The sequence below is a fragment of the Oreochromis aureus genome, linkage group 12, assembly GCF_013358895.1.
Source record: "Oreochromis aureus strain Israel breed Guangdong linkage group 12, ZZ_aureus, whole genome shotgun sequence".
Lineage (NCBI taxonomy): Eukaryota > Metazoa > Chordata > Actinopteri > Cichliformes > Cichlidae > Oreochromis > Oreochromis aureus.
Window position 1 is genome coordinate 5,300,672 of NC_052953.1, and position 22,953 is coordinate 5,323,624.

At 41.2% G+C, this 22,953-nt stretch overlaps 1 protein-coding gene across 1 annotated transcript in view; it reads left to right on the plus strand.

Annotated features, from left to right (window-relative positions):
* fras1 (Fraser extracellular matrix complex subunit 1) overlaps nt 1-22,953 on the plus strand; it is a 303,563-nt gene that overhangs the window by 241,409 nt on the left and 39,201 nt on the right. Inside the window, exons 37-45 of the mRNA XM_039621075.1 lie at nt 183-430; nt 2,155-2,306; nt 5,086-5,248; nt 6,448-6,580; nt 11,615-11,805; nt 14,241-14,397; nt 18,000-18,263; nt 18,837-19,025; nt 20,604-20,723. Of these exons, the coding sequence (XP_039477009.1) occupies nt 183-430; nt 2,155-2,306; nt 5,086-5,248; nt 6,448-6,580; nt 11,615-11,805; nt 14,241-14,397; nt 18,000-18,263; nt 18,837-19,025; nt 20,604-20,723 (1,617 nt within the window). The remainder of the gene's footprint in view (nt 1-182; nt 431-2,154; nt 2,307-5,085; nt 5,249-6,447; nt 6,581-11,614; nt 11,806-14,240; nt 14,398-17,999; nt 18,264-18,836; nt 19,026-20,603; nt 20,724-22,953) is intronic.

A 22,953-nucleotide genomic window follows, 5' to 3' on the forward strand; every position in this document is an offset into this window, starting at 1 on the left:
GAAGAAAGAATATTTTTATGGCCTCAAAAATTTAGTTATTGTCAGTTTTTTTTGTCCTCACTTATTCTTTTTCCCTGCTTGTATAACCGCGTCTCTGGTGGAAAGGTAACAGAAAAGCAGGAGGACTAAAATCAACACATGAAACTAGAGTCGTAATATCCACATTTTCTCCGTCTTTTCAGGTGACACCTTCACTTTCAGCGACGTCACCCGCAATGTCCTGCTCTACCGTCACTCCGGACTCTCCACCCAAGATGATGCCATCACCTTCTCAGTTAGCGACGGTATCTCCATGGCTGCCACGGTAGTGCAGGTGGTGGTTTTGGGCGCTGGAGGCAGCGGGCCACAGCAGGACCCCATCGCCACGCTCTCGCTGGAAGTGGGCGAGAAAAGCAGCACTGTCATCAGACGCTCACACCTGGCTTACACGGTGAGTTAGGAGAGCTGCGTGCCAGTGAGAGTGTTTAGTGTTTGAATTACGCTGAGCTTTGGTTTATGTTTAATGCAAGTGTCATGTGTGGAGAGGAGAGGTCGTGCAGGCAGGTTCAGAAAGATATAATATTAAAAAGAAAGACATGGTGTATAGAAGAAGAAGAAGAAAAAGAAGAAGAATATATATGGTGATGCAGAAAAGTGGAAATGAAGCAAAACATGAAGCATGACGTTAACAGGATTAAAAAAAAAATCCAAGCAGCAGGGAACACACAACACATGCGTGAAAATCCACAGTAGGATCTGATAACGGACTGTCCCCGGGCTGTGTCGCGTCCTGGTTTGGACTCGGCTGCCGGAGCTGATCGCACCCACTCGAAACTATGCTCGCAGTTCTGTGAGACATGAGCCAGCGAATGGACATTGCACGAGCTATGGATTGATTTTAGGGCCTTTCCAGGCCTGTTTGCTGCTTCTGTGGCCTGGTGCTATCTTTCAAAGTCCAGCTGTCCATCCCTATATCAGCCCTATAATAGACAGGCGTAGGCATTCAATGATGGAGAGATATATTCAGCTTATTTTCAGCTCCATATTTTTATTTTTGGACTTCATTGAAGAAACTTTGCATCGTTCACAGTTTAAAATCATCTTCATTTATCGTGCTATTACATGCCTGTGCTGCAGTATGGTTTGATGTGGTCGCATAGAGAAAAATTTAAAATATATAGAGTGATGTTGTAAATATAAATAAAGAATACGCTTATGTGTTTTTCTTAGTTTAAAAAAAATTTGCCAATTTTTGTGTCTCCCCTGCAAGGCTGAGGTTTTGCTGTACTCTATAAATCTCACTTTAGTTCCTTGCTAAGTGGTTGCAAGGCAACATGAAGGCCTTATATCATTTATATCATAACATTCCAGTTTTGTGGAAATAAATGAGATGTTATTGTTGTGAAATTAAAATATGAAGCCTTTATAAAGCTACATGTTGATGGACAACCCGATGATTTTATAATGTGTGATATAGATAAGAATCTTCAGGGGCCTGAGCTGCACCTGACTCTTAGTCGATCCATTGTTTGAAACAAGCTGTAGACCCCTTCTTCCTTGAAAGCCACAAGTCAGCTTTGATGTGACTGGGTGACCCTTATTTAACAAACAGAGCCCAGTTCTTGTTGACGCCACCTACAGTATAGCTAAGGTTAGTTTTCTTTAGCAGGCTAGCAAAAAATGACCAATCCCACAACCAAACCTGGATGTACTCCAGCTTCCTCGTGCGGTCCAATGACATGCATGGGGTTAGATTACAGCAGGTTGTGATTCTAAATTACCAGCATGTGTGAATAGTTGTCTATCTTTATGTGATAGCCCTGTAAAAGACTGGTGACCTGTCCAGTTGGGAAGACTCCAACCTCCCAGTTACCCTGAATTGGATAAGCAGAGGATGGATGCGCACCACCATCCAAGGGCTGGGGATGACCCGAGGAACATAGGCAATGTTTTATGCATTGTATCCTATCTATGTGACATGAGGGAAATCCCAAAACCGGAGAGTAGTAAGAGAATGAACGGGAGCAGGAGGTGCTTTGCTCATCAAAATGTCAGAATAGTTCCTTGTTATCCAGATTTTACAGCACAGAATAATTTTGTGAATGAAGAGTTGTAGGTGAGACTTGTTGTTTTCATTTTAGGTACAATATCACAAAAGTCTGTTTGGTCCCTCAGGATGACACATCCCCAGATGACCAGATTCGAGTCCAGCTGGTGTCGGTGCCAATGTACGGCATCCTGACCAGGAGCCAGTCCCAGCAGGAGCACCAGGAGCTGAGGGAGTACTCCTCCTTCACAATGGAGGACATCAACAAGCACAGGATCAGGTATGGGTAGCAACAGCTACTCAGTGGGACTAGTTAAGACGTTTAAAATCATCCAGACAACGAGGACAGCATTCGGTAAATTATTTAGTCTGTTGCAGTGGTGTGTTTTATGTGACCTGTGAAGCACTTTACCCCACCTCAAAGACACGAGTGTTTAATCACGGCTTTCTGTGAAGGTTTAAATGTTACTTCAGAGACTTACAAAACTGTAATATCAGTATAACATCTGCACTTTAACTAAAAATGACTTTCAAAAACCCTCGGTTGTCCCAAGAAGCAGTCAGTGAAAATGCGATAAAGATTCACAAAGCTCCATGGGAGTCTACAAAAAATGTTAACATTTCTATTAACGGCTCCCTCACGGGGACAACGTTTGAGTAACTAGGAATAGTTATATGTAAAAGCTGAGGTCTTATCACCTCCACCTGCAGGCCTGCTCTGGTTTCATCTATTTTTATTAGGTTGAGTCAGTTTTTTTAAATGTGGCACATTAAAAACAACATGGAGTGAAGTAATATCTGTTCATCTAGTATACACAAGTACACACGTTTCCAAAAGTCTAAAGTCGTGCAAAAGAATATGAGAAAGTAGAAAACATGTAAAGGCTAAACAAGAATGAAATGAAAGAAAAACATATTTTAAAAAGTTTTAAAAAAGAGAAAGCAAAAATGACAACAATAAGAATAATAAATAGATGCTTAGACTGGTTTTCAATAGCAGGCAGGATTTACTGTTCGAGTTACATTCTCGGACAAGCAGTGGCTCAGAGCACCGTGCAGCTGCTGCTCCACCATCGGAGAAGCCAGGGAATTGGGTCCGGACATTTTACTTGGATGCCTCAGAGTTGAGACGTTCTGGGTTCAACCAGAAGGCAAGCATGGGCAGACACAGGACATGCTGGAGAGAAAATGCCTTTCAGCTGCTTTGGCGGGTTTTGGTGTCGCCCTGGAAGTGCTGGAGGTGGTGGCATCGAACAGCGAGGCATCTGCATCACTCCTTGGACTGCTAAGCTAGATAAGCAGTAGAAAATTGACGGGCTGGGGGTAGAATAAATTTAAAGAAATAAATAAAAAGCCTATGCACTTTTGGTTTTTAGATGAGAGAAGGACCTAAAGGTGAAATGTGGAATATGTAACATGCTGTGGAGCTGGTCCATGGAGAGCTGGAATCGAGGAAAATTAAAAATATTAGACATGTTTGAAGTGAAGTACTTTTTCCAGGATGAGAGCAACACACATGTGGGTTTTTAAGCCTCTAATAAAGAGGCAGCTGTAAAGGAATAGCCTGGTGTCGAGGCCACTCTGTGCGATAAAACACCGTCTCGGGTTCTTCAGTCTGCAGTCGTACTCACGATCAATTTCTCTGATTGCAGCTCGAGTCAGCGGGAATCATTTTCCCCGTCAGCTTCAAGCTGGAGAAGACACTGTAACAGCTTGCAGATCCATTTTGCTTTCCTTTAATCTTAATGTTTCTTCTCATAAAATGAGAGCTCCACAGACATTAACCAAAACCCGGTAAAAAACAAACGTATTAACTGGAAGTTATTCAATAGTCTTTCTCCCGTTGCGTTCAATGAATCAGCCTGTTGGCATAAGCAAAGCCAATTAACTTGGCTCTGATATTACCTGCAAGTGGTAGTAAGTCCCCCTATGAGAGGCACTAAAATGAAGCATAAATATTCACGTACTAGCTATTTCATTTCCATAACGCAGCCCCTGATTAGCTGCAGCACGGGCCGATCTCTGGGGGCAAACTTCAAACCGTCTGTATTAGTTTTGTCTCTTTGGCGCTGGCTCTTACAAACAGGAGCTGAGAATTGTTTTAAAAGAATTGAATGGGATTAGAGGAGATTACACTGGCATGGCTTTCAGTTTTATTAGTGCTCTGCAGAGATTAGCAGCTGTATCACTGTGGGAGGGCTAAAGCGAATCTGTGCTAAGTCCTCTGTCAATCCACGACTTAACACATAAACAGATAATTATGTACCCATTAAAAGAGAATTATTGTATCAGACAAAAAGTCATTATTAAACACACACTAAAAAGATTAAGAAACCTTTTTCAAGAATTTTTGTAAATGTCAGAGATTTTGATTTAAAGTTTAGCAGCATTTGCATTTGAGTGATTCTCTGAGGGAGGCTTTTCCTCTCGACTTTCTTTGAAATGGAAAAATAAGACTTTTGTTTCTTTGTTTGGCTTCAGGTCTTTTTTTCCCTTGTATTAGCTCAACTGTTCATCATATACATATATAAATATATATATATATATATATTTTTTAAATATTTATGGTCTCATCTTTATTCCTGTCCTCATCTATGGGGTGGAGCTGTGTGTTGTGACCAAAATCCTGCAGTTTCAGATACAGGTGATGGAAATGATCTTCCTCCAAGGGCCGTCTGGGCTCAGCTTTAGGGCAATAGGATGAGGAGTTTAGTAATTCGAGAAGAGCTCAGAGTTAAAGTGCTGGTACTCCACAATGAAAGGAGCAAGTTGAATTCAGCATCTGACCAGGATGCCTCCTTGAGGCCTCCTAGTTGAGGCTCAGAAGAGAGATTTTGTCTCTTGGCTTGTCTGGAAACACCTCAGTGTCCTCCAGAAGAACTAGAGGTGAAGGATTTTTGCCTCATTAATAAACCATTAGTAAATCTGGCCATGTGTCTCTCAGCTAAAGGCTGGAGAGAAGGAAGTTGGGGCATCTGTGCAACCCAGACCTGGATAAGAAAATGGAAGGATGAATGAAGAAAATAGAAACTGTGATTGAAACAGGTTTCCATCTGCAGGTACATCACTTCGATAGAGACGGGAAGTCAGCCAGTGACTGATATCTTCCACTTTGTTGTTTACGATGGAGACAACAATCGCCTTGACAACCAGATATGCACCATCACCATCACCTCCACACCAAGACAGCCGCCGGTGGTCACTGTCCGAGGCAGCATCAAGGTATGCACACACTATGTCCTGCATACAGATGTGCAAGTAAGAATCTTACACACTTAACGGAGGTGCACACAGCAGGCCAGCTGAAACAATATTTACCTTTAGTCAGAAGAACATCTTAAGTACAGCATCAAATCATTTTTAATGTAACCGTTTTATATTTGAGACAAAAGAAGCAAGGGAATCCTGTCACATGATCTCCATCAGGTAGCGAGGTCTTTGTTTGAAAAATAGCTCCAAATTGAAAGTTGCGTTGATGTCTGCTGGATTTCCTTCATGAACATGTAGCAAATGGCATTTATGTACCATGATGTTTGAGTATTGTCCTCTGTGAGTGGGAATAACAGGATGCGTACTCCTCTACGTCTGCTTGCTTTGTTTTATCCTGCTGAGCTAACTGGCCATTCAACTCCACACACTACAGGCTTATGGATAAAGGTAAAGGTATGCACTGTCACTGTCCAGGGGCTAATATAAATGCAGCAGAATATGGCATCAGCATGCTTTTATCTTTAACATATTCTCCAATGTGTATGTGTGTGGACATTTGTCAGTCTCACTATGTTAAACTAAAGAAATGTGCATTTTCTGTCTTTCACTGCAAGATAACAATATGATAAGAGAAAGAGCTTTGCCTCATCTGCAGGCTATGATGTCCCTCCACAAATTCCATCGTTCATGAAGGATACGAAGTGAAATCTCGCTCCAAGAAATGTCTCATTCTTGGATATATTTATTTCCTGGCTGTGTGGGGAGAAACTCATTTTCTGAGTCAGTAAATACACCTCAAAGTGGGACCTCTCCCGTGGTTTCACAGCTTGTGTTGTTTTTGGGTAAATTAAAAGAATACAATAAAGGTAGAAAAGAGGAAAAGCCTCACGGAGCACTAAATAATTTAACATCTACTGTGTACTCATCCTTCAAGGTTCTTGTAAAGATTTGAATTTCCAGTTTTCATGAGTTTTTAATCACGTTCAAATGTAGAAAGGGGATTTGTTTTTCTGGAGCTGAGATTCAGATTTTTTTTATGAGCCCACACTGAGTTTTCTCAGGGCTTTAAATATGTAATATGATTAAAATATTAAACAGACTACATTGTAGTAACTATACTTTAGACTCAAGTGAGAAAACTAGGATCTCCCAATTAAATCCTCCACGAGACTCTATGAAATAATTTATTTTTGCTTATTATCCATGTCTAGGTCGAGGAAGGTGGTCGTGTGCAGCTATCTACCAATGACATCACAGTGTCAGATGTGGACACGCCCCCGAAGGAGCTGCTGATTTGGCTCGTCAGCCCTCCTAAATATGGTTTTATTGAGAACACCAGGAGAGGTGAGAAGTGCCTGTGTGACGGTATGCAGATATTTTGGAGTGTGGTCACTGTTGCAGGAAGCTGAATTGACTTTGGCTCATGATGTGACAAACTGCAACTGTTACTCTGAATAATTTTCACATTTCAATTTGCGTCACATTCCTGTGCACACAATGCCGGGTGAATTCCCCGCGGTACCAGTGCCATCTGTCTCGGCTTGATTGTGCTGTGGATTAGAGCCACCAGATAGCCAGGTACAGATGGGGCAATTGTTGAAGTTTCACAGTGTTGAGGCTCACTCAACCACTGCTGCTCTTTCTTCTGCTCCCGAGAGGAAGCGCTTGGAAAAATGAAAAAGGTGACAAGAGTTGAAGAGGAGCTGATTCCCTCTGGGAAACTGTAACATTGCAAGTGCAGAAGCTGAAATAACATGAAATGAAATAGATATAAACACAGAAGGAAGAAAAGTCAGAGTATTGAGAATGAATAATATAAATGGTATATCCTGCTGTAATTGTAATTTTGGTCTATATATAAAAAATAGACAGAGCGGTGATGTCACCCACTGGATTGTGAAGCCTCGTTTTTAGTATTTTAGCTGTTACAATATTGTTTTTGACTTTCTTCTTTTTTCAGCCAGAAGAAATCACGCTTGATGCAAATGTGACGTTATGAGCCCACATTAGCAAGAACAGGTTGTAATCAAAACTGGGCGTAGCTTAGGGAAAAGTGAATCTAATGCTTTCTCCTCTTTCTGATGGCCAGGGTGACTTCTCTGGTTGCAAAGACAATTATGGGTGTAAGGAAGTGAATGAGAGACAACAATTGGCTGCTTTAATCCAAGCTCTCAGTAAACTTTTTCCTGATGAGTGTATGGTCTCAGTCTCTAGTTTTAATGATGTTTATTTTATAAAATATGGTTCCGATTAGTGTCCAAAAAGATGATAAAGCATCTCCTTCAGGGTGGGACTACCTTGTGATTTAAAAGTTATTATACGATCTGACCTACACGCCTCAGTCACACAGGCTTAGAGACAGATTGGCAATATCTGGTCACTAGGGAGAAATATGTATTTCCTGAGCAATCAGTCTTACTGCTTCAACCAACATGTTTTTAAAAGGTACAACTTTTACGTTGAAGGGGATTATTCTGTGTGTCTGAAACCTTAACAAGCACATCCACAGACTATTGGGTCCAAGCAGGGCCTGTAAATAAAAGATGACCTATTGTTTTTTGGACATATTTTAAAGCCTCAACATTTGGATTATTATTTAAATTATTAAAGTTAAAGATAGCTGACACTATCAACCCTGCTCACCGTGCTCATGTGCTTGGGCAGCACGGTGGTTAGCAGATGGAAGGTCCTGAGTTCAATTCCACCATCAGGCCGGGGTCTTTCTGTGTGGAGTTTGCTTGTTCTCCCCGGGTACTCCGGCTTCCTCCCACAGTCCAAAGACATGCAGTTAGGATAGGTTTGGAAATTGGAAACTCTAAATTGCCCATAGGTCTGAATGTGAGTGCGAATGGTCGTCTTTATCTATGTGTTAGCCCTGCGACAGACTGGCGACCTGTCCAGGGTGTACCCTGCCTCTCGCCCTAAGACAGCTGGGATAGGCTGTCCCCCCCGTGACCCTGAAAAGGATAAGCGGATGGGAATGGAATGGACTATCAACCTTGGTTAGAGAGCTGCATCCATGTGCTGTGTGACACACGGTTGCTGTTTATCTTTAGGAGACTCAAAGAAAGCATCTGGAGTTGCATTATCTGCATCATTCAGGATATCGGCTGCATGTCCGCTTTATATTAAAGTGGCTTTTGTGCCTGCAAAACCCACAGTAAATGACCTGAATACTGCAATACTTTTAGAAAACATGGATTTACTCCCCCCCACCAATCAGGAAATGAATGATTCCACCCATTTCCTGATTGGTGGGGGGGGGATACACAGAATAAGGCAGTGAGTGAAAACTCCAAATCCAAGGAGAAACCTTTGAACTTTAGAAGTTCAGCTTGCTGTAAAAATAAAATCTCATTAAAACCAGTAAATCGTATCACATTGTTGGTAGGATTTTAGCAGTTAAGAGCAGAAAATCATCATACTGAGCTGCATATGTAAAGAAACTGTTCATTTTTAATGGGTGTGCAGCCATAGTTGTAATAATAATGGGATAATTGGGCTTCTCCATTATACATGCAGGAAAGTATTGTCTGCAGACATAATGAAGGATAAATTTGTGGGGTCAGATATTTATAGTGTCTGCAGCTGTAGATAACCAGCTGGCGCCAATCTTTTCTCTCCGTGTCCCGGCGGCCCGTCCTTGATGGCAGCTGGAGTCGTTGGTATTCAGCAGCATCAGTCAGCGGTGCCGGGTGATGGGATTTCTGCTGTCACCGGGGCACAGGGGAGGCCAGTCAGTGTCACCGTCAATGTGCTGGCAACAAAACCAACATGCACAGGTTTTTTTAATGTTGATATGCAGATGCACCATCACACAAGAGACACTGACTCGCATGCTGATGTTGTGCATTTGCATGAATGCAGAAATTCAAAACATGCACATGGAAAAAACTAAACTCTCACACATAGGCAGTGTTTATGCAGAAAATGGCTTTTCCCTTAACAAAATACATAATAGTTTGATGATTAGCACAGAGGCAGGCACACATACTGCAATGCAGTATAGACATTTTCCAATGTGAATTTAAATAATGACTTTAATATAAAGCGGACATGGAAGGAATACAGCCCATGTCAGTTTGGCCCCTGAGGTCCTAGAAGGAAAACGAAACAACTCCCAGCCCATCTTTGTCACTCCCCATGTGTTTATATGCTGCTTTGTCTCCTTGTGTTCGCCTTTCTCATAGATGTCAGGAAAGGAAATGGAAAGACACAAAAGTGGCTCCCTTCCTGGTTCTGATGGTGGTTTCTTCCTTTCTTTTTTCCCACCATCACCATTTGCTGTTTGTAGGAGATTGTCTGATTTTTAGCCTTTTCTCTCTAAACTTATTTACCTTGTAATATAAAGGAGGTAACTTGAAAGTGAGAAACTCAAAGCTTACAGTATAGCCACTACTACTCCACATCTAGGACACTTCCTGGGTGGCTCCTAGGTTGGGTGTTTCAGCCATGTCCTGTTGGCAGGAGGAGATATTACATCTGGTACAGCTGGTTTGGGAATGCCTCAGTGTTCCTGCCCCAGTTGCTCACCCTGTGTAAGACTCAGATAAGTGGCAGAAAATGGATGGATGGAATATTCTGATGGATTATGGATTATGGATGATTCTGATTACTCACTCCCATGATTATTTAAACTCCTTAGATCAGCGGTCCCCAACCCCCGGGCCACTGAGCGGTACCGGGCCGCGAGAGTTGAGGCTCTGGTGTGCAATTTGTGGTTTTCAGGGTTTTTACCGTCAACTCGGTTTCCCTGGATTTTTTTCCCATGTTGTAGTTGTGTTATTCTGAAAGAAATATTTACGCGTTACCATAGCGACCAGGGCGCAGTTGATGTAAAAGTGGCAAACCTGCAGTTCCTCTAGGTGCCACTTGAGGCTGGCTCCAAAAGTGAACTAGTCGCCACTGACTCATGTTGTTTTATCCAATAAGTCTACAGCCTGGAACAAAGAGCAGTGTTATCATCTATAGATGGTTTGCACCTTCTTCATGAGTATATGGTTGGTAATTGTTTTATATCTTACACATTCGGATATCGGTAAGGTCCAAGGTAGGGCATACCTGCTTACAGATACAGGTGTGCTGACACTGGCAGTTGTTCTGAGTTGAACTAGACCTGAACTACCTGTGGTGCTGGTGCCCATTGGACCATTTCCAAATGCAATTATCTGTGTAATACTACGATCTGCTGTGTAGTACAACCGGATCCCTGTAAACAAAATAGGAACCATAAACTGCTGTGTGCACCCTTTTACTTACTTTCATCATAATCATAATCGTGCTTTTATGAGCCCAGCATTAAAAGAGAAGTAGGGATGGACTATAGTAATTAGAATTCAGATCCCATTAGTGTAGAATCACCTGTAACTATAATTAATCCTAAAATAAAATTAATGAAATTTAATAAAAAAACAATTCTGGGATTAATATTCCAGCCTGCTAGCTCTCTGCGTCACGTTCCTGAACAACTGGTTCTGTTTTCGACCCATATTCATTTTCAGAGCCTTGTTCAGTCAGCGATGCACAGAGATGTCAGCGGCGTGATTGCAGGAGTGTTGCTGTGAATCTGAGATCAGCAGACGCCACGTGTGAGAACAGAACAACCAAAAAAATTATTCCGGAAAAATTGTAATTCCCCGGTGGCTTCAGGTGATTTCCTGTTTTGATTACACTTCTGTGAGGGTTCCCGCTCAGATAAGAGACTCCCGATGCTCACCGTAAAACAGGCAGATGATGCGATGTGATGTGATGCGATTTACTATTGGCCCTGATTTACACGGCTACACTAAAGTAAATACAAGTACACACACACCAGCTATTCCCTCCAGAGCCCTGACTCAGCTCAGTGCGGAGTCATCCGTCTTCTGCAAGAAAGAAACTCATACTTTCTCTCAAACTTCAGAGATTTCAAGGTTGATGTTAAGTATTCAAGGCAACTCTCCTTCAACCTGAGGACAGCCAGGTCGTGTCATCACAGCCAGTGTGCTTTTCTGGAGGATTGTAAAGACCGTCCATGCATCTAAACTACCAGACAGTTCCGGCTGAAGTCAAATGAAAAGCCTGATGGGACGGAGAAGACAAATATTGCTGTCATTGCAGCTGTCAGATGATATAAGTGATGGCCTGCTAACTGGTCACCTGAGAGGTTTATGAGTTCTGTGTTGCAGTATAATAAATGATCCAGTGTAGAAATGGCTTTTTCAGCGTGTAGCCACAGCCGGACAACAGGACAAATCGTCATTTTTACACTAAAAGAAGGAATTTAAGAAAAAATTAGATTGATTTAATGAATAAAATTATTTTGTGCACTTTGAATTTGAATGCAGTGCTCTTTTTTTTTCTAAGTTGCATCTCTTCCTCTGTTCTCTCGTCAATCAGGCAGCTCCATTGGCGGCTCACATGTCGTCACCCCTGACGTGCCGTTCTCTGTGGAGGACCTTACATCCGGCCATATCTCTTACGTCCAGGAGAGCCAGCTTAAACCTCAAACCAAGCAGGACATCTTCAGCGTCTACATCAGTGACGGGCTCAGCCAGACGGAAGCTTTCAGTGTGGAAATTGACATCCAGGTAAGAAAAAACTAAAAAACTACTACTACTAAAGTACTATCATTATACGTGACATTGATTAATGCATAATTAAAAATGTATTTCAAAACCAAGGAAGTTTGTTTTTCTTGAGATTTGCCTTTGAAGATTTTTTTTCAACTCTCTTAATTTTGAAGGTGTTTGTGTTACTGTTGCACTTTCCTTCATTTCTGTGACAGAAGTAACCACAATGACACAACGCCTTGGTTTGAGAAGCCCCATTTTGCAGTCTCAAGGCATTACTGTTTTGTTTTTTTTATCCAAATGTGATGAAGAAGAGGGAGAACAGTAATCAGTTAGCTAGTTTAGAACGGAAATCGTTCAGCAAAATCCATTTCTAACCACAGAGGTTGCTGCTTAAATAAATAAAAAACTAACTATATGCTTATTCCGTCCATGGGAATTAACAGGGTAAGTCGTAGTCAAGTGCTCGTAATCAAATGCACTCGGTTAATTGATCATCAGCAAGTGTGAGCACCTCTATATTGGTGGATATTTTGGCAGTTTGCTGGTCTGTAGGTGTGTTTAGGAGGAAAGACATCAGCTCATGAATCTAGGAAGAGTTTTAAGGCCATTCCCAAATGTTTCACAAGTAAACAATTGTCAGGAGTGGATATTCCAACAAATTCTACCCAACGCTCAGAGAAATTACAAAAAACTGAGAGCTCAGTCTTACACTACACAGTTAGTATGTTAAATGTTTATGACAGTGTTAAGTTTACACTCTCAGAAAGACTGAACTAGAATGGCTTACTAGAAATGTTACCAGGAGAAAGCATTTTCTTTCTAAAAAGACCATCAAGGCATCACAGTTCAGGTTTGCAAAGTTGCATCTGGACGAACCACAAAACTTCTGCAATAAAATCCTTTGCTGAGGGGAGACCACAGTGGAGATGTTTGACCATGATGCACTGCACCACAAGTGGTGAAAACCAACGTAGCATATGAGCAAAAAGGCCTCTTACCAACTGTCAGCACAGTGGTGGAGGGGCGAGGATTAGGGCTCTTTTTGGACCCAGAGGACCTGGGCACCCTGGACATTGAGTCAACCATTAATTTGTTTGTAAACCAAAGTATTTTAGAGTCAAATGTCAGGTCATCTGACTGCTGACAGCTAAAGTTTGGCTTAAAATGACTCGTCTAACATGTCAATGATTTCAAGCGCACCTTTAAAAGCTATTGAATGAAGCTATTGAACCATGGTATGTACTTAGTTTTTCACAGGACTCCATAATATTCTAGGTCTGAGGTAAAGTTAATGCGTCCTTCTGTCTATCAGTTTCAAACCATTGTTTTATAAGTAACACATTTTTCATGCCTGTAATGCTTCATTTTGGAAACCGTTGCACTTCACCCTGTACCTCCATCAGTCCAAATCACCAAGTTTAATTAGTTTCAGTTAGATAAGTCGCCCCTGTTGATGCTTTCGTTTCTTCAAAAGAAGATGATAAAAGCTTGAAAAAGACCCAAAACACTTTTCAAAAATTGAAGCTGGTGCACACCCATAAAAGTTTGAGCTGATTAAGTTGTGTCTGTGCTGATGAAAAGAGATGAAACAAGGTCTTAACAGCTCCACGCTCTATTAGTAATTTTTTTTAAAAAGAGGTCTTACTCAGCTTTTCTTTTTCTTTTTTACTGCTGTCCTTGAGCAGCACAAGGCTTCCTCCAAGGAAAAACTGCTATGGCCTCAGGCTGTCCCTGTTTTTTTTCTCCTTCATAAACACATAAACAAACTGAGCATCCAAATCCATCACTTAAGCCTGTTTTAGGTCTCGAGTTGGATTGATGGGGCTGTCAGTGAGCTGTTAAGTTTGTTGAGTGTGTGTATTTGGACACGTGACCTGTATATAATAAGTCTTTCACGGTGTGTATTAATGTAGAGGTGGTAGTATACAACCCCTGGCAAAAAATATGAAATCACCACACCGGGAGGACGTTCTTTCTGCTTTATTACTTTGTTGGCAATAACAAACCGCAGATATGTCACAAAACCGTTATATTTAAGACCTGAACATTGTGGCTTTGTGAAACAAACCAGACAGAACCGCACTGTAATCTGCATTTATAAGACAAAAATTTGAATATGCCAACGAGTCTGCAGTTAAGAAAAGTCTGCAGGCATCAGTGAGTTGTTCCACTTGGCTGACTGAAGGAAAACATCACCCCAACAAGGGACCTGAAAAGATTATAGATTATAGACCTTGGGAGATGTGAAAGCATCAGGACAGAAAACAAAAATTGGACCACATTGACTAAAAAAAATAAAATCAGCAGAAATGGGAATAATCTGCCATTACGGAAAATAATGTAACATAAATTGTTTGAGATCTGTTTTGTGAACCTGGTGTTCTGTTGGTGAGGAAAAATGTAGTTATTCCACAAATATTAAAAGATGTCTTTATTTTATTGTCTTTCAGCAGAGTAAAGAGGACAAAGAGCCGGTGGTGTCCGTCAGCAGCATCCATATAGAGGAAAACTCTGGAGTTGTCATCACCAACTCGTCCCTCAGCGTCCACGATCAGGACACACCAGAGAACGAGATCCTCTTCACTATTATCAGAATTCCCAGCTATGGTGAGCACAGACAGACTGTATTGGCCTGTAAAGGCTCTTCTTCAACTGCACCTTTCATTGTTAAGTCATTATTTTTAGCTAAAGGCTTGATTTGATTACTCACATGTAGCTAGCTGCTAACTTAGCTAACAGCTGAAGTGATTTACAGCTTTAGCAAAATTTTTTGGCTAAAACTGAGTTTATCTATATAAACTTTACATTTGTATTGCTTTTTGCTCTCCGTTATTATATCCACCCTTCATTTCTTTATGTTTTTCTTCCAAGGAGCAAGATTTTCTTGTATTTTTTTAAGTGGTCTTGAACGGTAGTTCTCTGGGCTTTCTAGGGGGTTTTTCTTTTGCCATTGGCTGGTTTTTCACTCATTTTTCATCAGTACAGTCTTTTGTAGCTGGCTGTTTTCAGAGGACTGTATTTGTTTGTTTGTTAACACACTGACCTATAAATCATTCAAGCACAAAAAAGGCAGCCAACCCAAGGTATGAACCTCTGTTATGTCTACACATAACAGAGAATTTAGCAAAGAACCAATTTTAAATTGTATCCTTAGGCACTTAGAAGCTACAAAAACACAAAATTTGTTCCCATTTCTTTAACTTTTCCCATTAAAAATGCCAAAGCTAACACATAATGGCATAAAATAGTAATTCTGATCTAACAAAGAGCTTGTACCTGAAAGGTTGGGATATTTCTGCATGGTGTGCAGTGTGTCCTTAAAAAAATTGAGGAAACTGGAAAGTGTCAGGCCTAAAAAAAACGATCTACAGCAGATGAAAAGTATCTGAACTTCATCCTCCTCAAGAAGCAGGAAAATACAGCAAAAAGCTGACACAGGACCTGAGAGATGCATCTGACCCTTCAGGTGATCCATCTGCTGTTCACTGAATCCTCATCAGTGGTCTTAATGGAAGGGTGGCTGTGAAGAAGCCACCTTTAAGGAGGGGAAAAGGGGAGAAAAGCTGAGGTAGGGCAGATTACACAAGAACTAGAATAAAAATCAGTCAGTTGCCTGAGTAATGAATGCAAATCGGAAGTGTTGGTTCAAATAATCATCGGGATGTACGGAGGAGGTCAGGCGAGAGGTACAACAGTGAGTGTCTACATACGTCCAGCTCTTTAATGGTTCATAGCTGCATTTCAGCCAGTGATGTTGGAGATTTTGTCAAAATTGGTGGAATTATGAACCCAGAAAAGTGCGATTAGAACAGTACCTTTGATTTCAGAATCAGAATACTTTATTAATCCCGGAGGAAGTTATGTAATTTTACTGTTACTTAGTTTCAGATACTTCTAGTTCTTCTTCTTCGTCCGTTTGTTTATTCACCAGTTCATATGGCATCATATATATTTTTCAAATATGAAAGCAACAGAGACGCTTCAAAAACAGATTTATATGTTAACACAAGCAGCAACCCAGCAGGTAAACACTGGAAAAATATGCAGTGATGTGAAGTCAGTATATTAAAATATCTCACATACTTTAGATCTGCACACACACACGACCTAACACAGAGCTCAGGAGAGAGTTATGTTGAGGTACCTGGCATGTTGATAGTAAATTGTTCTGGACGTGATAGAGATGAACAGACACACACACACACACACACACACACACACACACACACACACACACACACACACAGAGTCATAAACACATTACTCTTATTTCCGACACCCAAACAGTTTAAAACAAGACAAACACAGCGGCCGCCCGCTGCAGCGCTGCATGCTGACTGCAGCCATTCCTCACATGACACAACGACACAAACTCAAATCAACTGACCTCCAAACACTTTGTTTTTCTGACGCCCTCTCACCGTCCCAAATTGAGTTTTCTCTGCGCCTGCCACAGTCTGGTAGACCAAAAGAAATTGCTTCACGAAAAACACATTTTTTTAAGACAAGTATACGGCACTTATTCACAGCAAAAATGTCTTCTAACCCAATTTTAGCAAAGTTTAAAAAGTCATGAAAGACGGCGGAATATAAACCCTGTTTCACAGGTTCTCATTTGTTCTTTACATGTTACGATTTTTATTTTAATGCCGTAATGACCCAACTCAAAACGTGTCTGTTAAGATAAAATGACTTCAATTAGTTTTGAATTACTTATTTGAGCTGTTGCAAGCATGTTTCTTCTAATATTGATAGAGAAATGTACTGATCAGCATAAGTGGCATCCACTTAAAGTTAATTTAATACAGAATCAGTGTTCTTTCATTGTTCTATAGTTTTAACTGGAAAACTGCTGTTTTGTGATCACTGGCTGAGAAAACTTTAAGGCATTCTCTCTAACTGACTGTTTTGTATTTAAGGATTTAAGGAACTTTTTTAATGCAAAGGGAATGTCCGACTGACACTTCTGAATTCCTGGTCTTGATCATGCAAATTAGTGGTATGGATTATTCCCCCAAAGATGTCCATTTGATACTAACTCGATGCTGTCTTCAACCACCACCCCTCCCATACTCCTCACCCACCCCACAGACACCTGGTCTGGGACATTCCTCATAACAAACCCCCCTCCGCTCCTCAGTTAAAGCACCATAAAGCAGCTGGTGAAACCAAGCGTGCCACCGCCATAAAACCACCGGCGTGAACGGCTGATGGGACAGAGCGAGAGACGAGTGATTTCAGACGTGGCGATGACTCCCAGTCAACTCGTCTTTTTAACTGGCCACCTCTCCACTGTCCTCACACACACACACACACCTACAACGATTTATCTTAGAGAAAGTATGAGAGACCCCTTCAAGCCTAATAAAGATGCCAGGTTGCAGCAACACTCCAGCAAACGTACACGCGCTTGTAAACCTTCTGCTATCGAACCAGTTTAAGGCCATGAGAAATTTCTAAATGCACATAATTTTCAGGTAATTAGTGCCAAACAGCCTCAAACTCTATGAATTAATCTTTATGCAAATAACATGGGGATACCCCAACGATGGATTTACACTGACAAAATAAAAAATTAAATTAAAAAAGGCAAAATATAGCAAATCCAGTGAAAATAAATACTGCAGGGCAATAGATAATAAATTGACTGCAAGCTCTGAAAATATTTGGAGAGGAAAATATTTTTATCGGTTTAATACGCAAATCATTTTTTCATTTTTTTTACACAGCATTCCAACATTTTATGGAAATTTGGGTTGTATTTTATTTAATTAATGATTTTTGGCTTTTTTCAATCCTCCATAGAGGATTGGTGGAAGTGTTTGATTTGTTCATCTTCTGCTTTAAACAGTGCAGAAACGTTTCATTGCAGACGTTTAAAAAAGAAGAAGAAGAAGAGGGAATGTGTGGGAGGGAATAAATGAGGGTGTACGTCTGTGTGTCCCCTCTTCATGCTGCAGGATTTGGACTTAAATCCTATTTAAACCTGGGCTTTGATTTAAGAAGCAGGGTAATTTAGAGGAATCTAAAATGTCTCATTAGGTTCTACAAAGAGCTTTCTTGTCTTTCATGTGCTGCATGAAAAACTCAAACATCCTCCATTTGACTGAGATAATCAGAGCACTTAAACAGATGTACTTATTCAGTTACCACTCCCCCACTTACACCCACTTCACAATCTGAGCTTGGTTTATGTTTTATTCCCCCAGGCAAGCTCCGCAGGCGGCAGTTCTACTCCCAGCCACTGGAGAACGGTCGCATCCTAACGCAGGGCTCCACCTTCACCTATCAGGATGTGGTGGATCAGCTGCTGGTTTACACGCCTGAAACTGTCAGCGGGGGAGCAGACGAGATGGCCTTCACCCTCACCGATGGCATTCACACCCACACGGGCCGCCTGGAGTTCACGATGGACGTCACAAGGAGCGAGGGACCTCGAATGACCGTCAACAGAGGACTGCAGCTTCCAGCAGGTGAGAGTCAAGAAAAGCAGTAATAAACGATATGTCTGTGTTTAATGAGATGTTGACTCATCTCAGGTTAAACCAGACGCCCGGGGACACCAGTCATAATACTTTTACAATCATAAATAAACTCAGTAGTTTTTCTTTTCATGTTTATAGCCTCTTGTTGTTCTCGTCTTCCTCCTAAATCAGTTTGTTCATAGTTCCCCTGCTTAGAGTGAGAAACTACGTTAAAATAGTGTTGTTTTTATTAAAAAACCTCAGCTGATTAGTATGTATTCATATGAATGTATTATGATACATTGTAGTGCCCCATTTTTAATATTTTCCACTTTTTTCTTCCTATTTTATTTGTTATGTCCAGCTTTTCGTGTGTGGGAAAGTATTTGGGGTTTTTATGGGACGTTAAAAGACAAATTAGGGCCATGTTAAGGATTTTGTTTCAAGAGTATTTCTCAGTCTCTTCAAGTGAGTTTAAGCAGCTCTTGTATTTTCAGTTGAAAAAAAAAAGTATCCAATCAAATAAATCAAGTCATCAAATAAATGTAAAATCTGATCACTGAGATTTCTGTACTTTTTCAGGGTCATCATCTAAGATCACAGAGCAGAATCTGAAAGGTACTGACATCGACTCAGACCACCTGAAGCTCCGGTACATCTTGACCAAAGACCCCCCGGTCGGCAAGCTGCAGCTCAACAGGAGCAGCCGAGTGGAGCGAGTTTCTGTGAAAGGTCCCGTTCAGACCTTCACTCAGGAGGACGTCAACAAAGGTGCCAGCTTTAATTTTTATTGTTGTAACTTTGCACAGATGTCCCGCAGTTTTCGGTCTTTACTTTATCATAGACTGTATATAAAAGATGGATGCCCCTCTAGGTGTGGAACGACTGCTTTAATCCTTCATTTTTCCCAGTGACCAGCACGAACCAGCAGATAAAGTGACATGATGTCTTTTGCAGGCCTATATGGAAGTTAGCAACATATAAGGATATCTCATCTCCATAAATCAGCAAAAGTTTAAAAAAAACACGTCAGGCTACAGATGAAGTAAAACTCCTGCATTTGCTGCGATGATGTTGGCTGTTACAACGACTTCTGTAGTCTCAATTAGCCATTTGTTAGCAAATTACTTACAGTATTTTATGTTGTAGAACATAAAGTAAAAATATCAAAGCTACTGTTATAGACCTTATTTCAAGCATCTAACCAAATGCTCATCTCCTTTGTGACAAAGGTGGTCTTGACCTGTAGTTTAAAGACTGAATGAATACAACATTATAAATTATGGACCCTTTTATAGATGATAAAACGGGGTCTGCTTTCACACTTTCAGCTCGGGCGTCCGGGTCATGGTAGACTAAAGTTCTTGAGTCAGATGCAGCTGGACTGATAAATGTTGGTATGCTGTGCAGTGCAGTGAAGAGTGGATCTAATACACAGGAGAGAGCAAACAACCACTCCACATGTGCAGAGCAAATACAGGAGAGCCTGAAGTTCCAGCTCTTCAATACAAGACTCAGATGTGCCTGTGCATGGAAAGGACGAGACAAGAGACTATTTTGAGGATACGGAGGTTCACATTTAAGACAGAGAAAGAAAAGGTTTGAGAGAGCATTAAAGGAAGCTATCTATGTCCGCTGTGAATGACCATCACTGAACAAAGGTCACGTGTAACACAGTCCTGAGATCCCGTTCAGAGCAATTTAACCTCGACTGATACCTCAACGCACGCGTCCTTAAGTCACAAACGTGTCCTGACGTGACGTCTCGGGACCACCTTAGAGGTTAAATACCCCGTCAGCTGCTACAGCAGGTCATTTTAACTTTGACTTTTCACAACAGGACACCAACCAAGAGGTGATGTCACAGTGGCTACAGCTAACTGTGTATACAGTTTAGTATCTTAGTTCTTAGTTATGCTGTTGGAGGTGACAGAATTTTATGGCAGAAGGGTGGGATGAAAAGCAAGAGGTTATTTATTGACTAACTTTCAACTTGCACTGCTCGATGGCAAAGTAACAATTGCTCTGCTTTCACCCAGACATGGGCAAGAATACAAAATGCAGAAAATGTCACAGGTGGTTTGCAGTGTACATTTATCAAAATGTAATTTTAAACCAAATTTCTGCTAAATTCAGTTCACTCATTGTTTGAATTACATTCAAAAACTTAGTGATAAGACAAAATAAAAGCGTAGAAGACGCATTCAAAGCTGTTAGTGCTTTCTAGTTTCGCTCACAGTAATTCAGCTCTAAGGTCGTGTGATTCGTTGGGGTTTAATTATTTCTACCAGTTACACTCTTGCATGAAGTCAGAAGCTTTGACACGGAGTGCTTGTCTCTGTCTTGCAGGCTTGCTGCACTACAGCCACGAGAAGGGGGAGAAAGGAGGCAGCCTGTCGTTCAAGTTCAACCTGGTCGATCCAGAGGGCAACAAACTGATCGACCAGTCCTTCTTCATCAGTGTGCTCGGTAGGGTTTCCTCCACCCTCTGCAAAGCAGGGACTGAAGTGTTCTTTCATTTGGTGGAGAAGAGAAGGCAATTACTGCAGATTTATCCCTCCGTCTCAGGCGTGGTTACTGATGTGATGCTGCATCCTGCATACGTCCTGAATACGAATTGTGTGCAGTCATGTTATTTATGACCAGTGTTGGGACTAACGCGTTATTAAGTAACGCGTTACAGTAACTACGTTATTATTGTGGTAACGAGCACGGTAACTAGTTATTATGCCAAAACCAGGAACGCGTTACTCGTTACTGGGATTTAGATACGCTCGTTACTCGTTACTTCGTGTGGTGGATATCGCGGAGCTTCCACAGATTCAATAACATCAGCAAGTGGTGGAAGCCAGCAGGTGGATGAAGGAAAAGGGAGGCAAGAGGAGAGACCCGAAGCGGCCGCCCGTCCGAGTGTCAGGTGAACTGAACTTCAGGTAAGAAGTTATGACCTGCAGTCTATCTGGGTCAGATATAAACCAAGTTTAGGTGGAGTTTATTTTCGGTATGCTGACATTTTCGTACTGCGTGCTAGCTAGCATGACAGAGTTTCTATACAGCTGTGTGGGTGCTATGTTACTGATGTTGAACTTTATTTTGTTCATACGGTTAATTATTAGAGTTGCCAACCGTCCCCTAAAAACAGAATCGTCTGGTATTCAGAGAAAATATTACGCGTTTCGTACTGAGGTGAAAAGGAACACAGTTTGTCCCGGACTTCAGCTACAATGAAAAAGACACAAAGCTGAAGCTGCACAGCTGCCTCTTCTTCTCTCATTCTCTCCTCTCCCGTTTCTACTTCAATCACGAAACTGATCAATGATCAGCTGATCGGCTTTCTCTCTTGTTTGTTTATTGCCCACTTTGCGCCAGAAAGAGGAAACCAGCGGATGTCGCGTTAAACAACAGCAGCACGTTTAAGCTTGATCAGCTGTTGTTAGAATTTATTTAATATTAATTTCTAGTATCAGCTGATGTTTGCTGGAGCCACAGCTGTAAAGCTGCTGGTCATGATATCGGTTTGGTTATCTGGTGAGAGGAAACATGAAGATGAAACCAGGAGATGTCCTTACTGAATCATCAGAGTTGAACAGGTGATGGAGAAACAGGTTTACCTTTTAGGTGACATGAATGAGTTGAAGGAAGTTATGAACTGTTTCTGAGAGACAAATAACACCAGGATCCTTTTCTACATAGCTGACAGCTGGTAACTGTGCAGGGGCGGGTCTAGCAAAGTGTTGCCAGGGGGCCAGGTAGGGCATTAACAGGGAAAGGGGGGGACAAGGAAATACTTTTCTTTATTATTCTCATTTAAAATGTCTCGCTTTTAAAAAATAATTATCTGAGTCTTACAACAAACGATTGATAGATTGATCCATATATACCATCAGAACAGTGTACATCACTGTCACAACAGTGTTTGTTTTCATTCAAAGGCTTTATGATTTTTCCTATAATGGTGGGCGGTCTCTAGTCAAAATGCCGGGTTGATTGTTTTGTCCCAGTCCAGCCCTGTATGCAGCTCATCTGCAGTCTGGTGTTACCTACATCTTCCTATTCAGAAGGCAGAATTTCCAAGTTCTGAGTACAATCAAAAGCACCACGACTGCAGTTTTTGTGTTGGATGTAAAAAGCAGGCTAGAATCATGGCGGCGGTCAACGACGGTCCAGGCGTCGGATTTCTCTCGTGGAAATGTGCACATTATTTTTTCCTTTCTGTTGGTAGGTGGCACAGTGCACTTGTGGCAAGTAAGCAAGCTAGAAGACTGGCAATCTTGCTGGGTATCCAGTTAGGGAAGCAACACATTAACAAGAGAATTCTGAGTAAAACCAAAGTTACTTTCACTAATAACTAGTTACTCTGAAAGTAACGAGTAACTTGAAGTAACTGAGTTACTTTTTTAGAGAAGTAACTAGTAATGTAACTAAGTTACTAATTTAAAGTAACTTACCCAACATTGTTTATGACCCACTTTTACAGCTTGTTAGCTTTCACATGTTAAATGAGCTCGTTTTGGGTTTTTAATCGACATTGTCAGAAATTTGTAAATTTCATTTTGTGCGCGCTACAGCGATTTTCTTCTTATCATCACTGTAATGCAATTATTTTTGGCAATTTTTAGTCATATATAAATGACACTATTCTTTATGAGATTGTGAGAAAAGGAAAAAAAAGATGCATTTTTTAAATTACACAGACTTA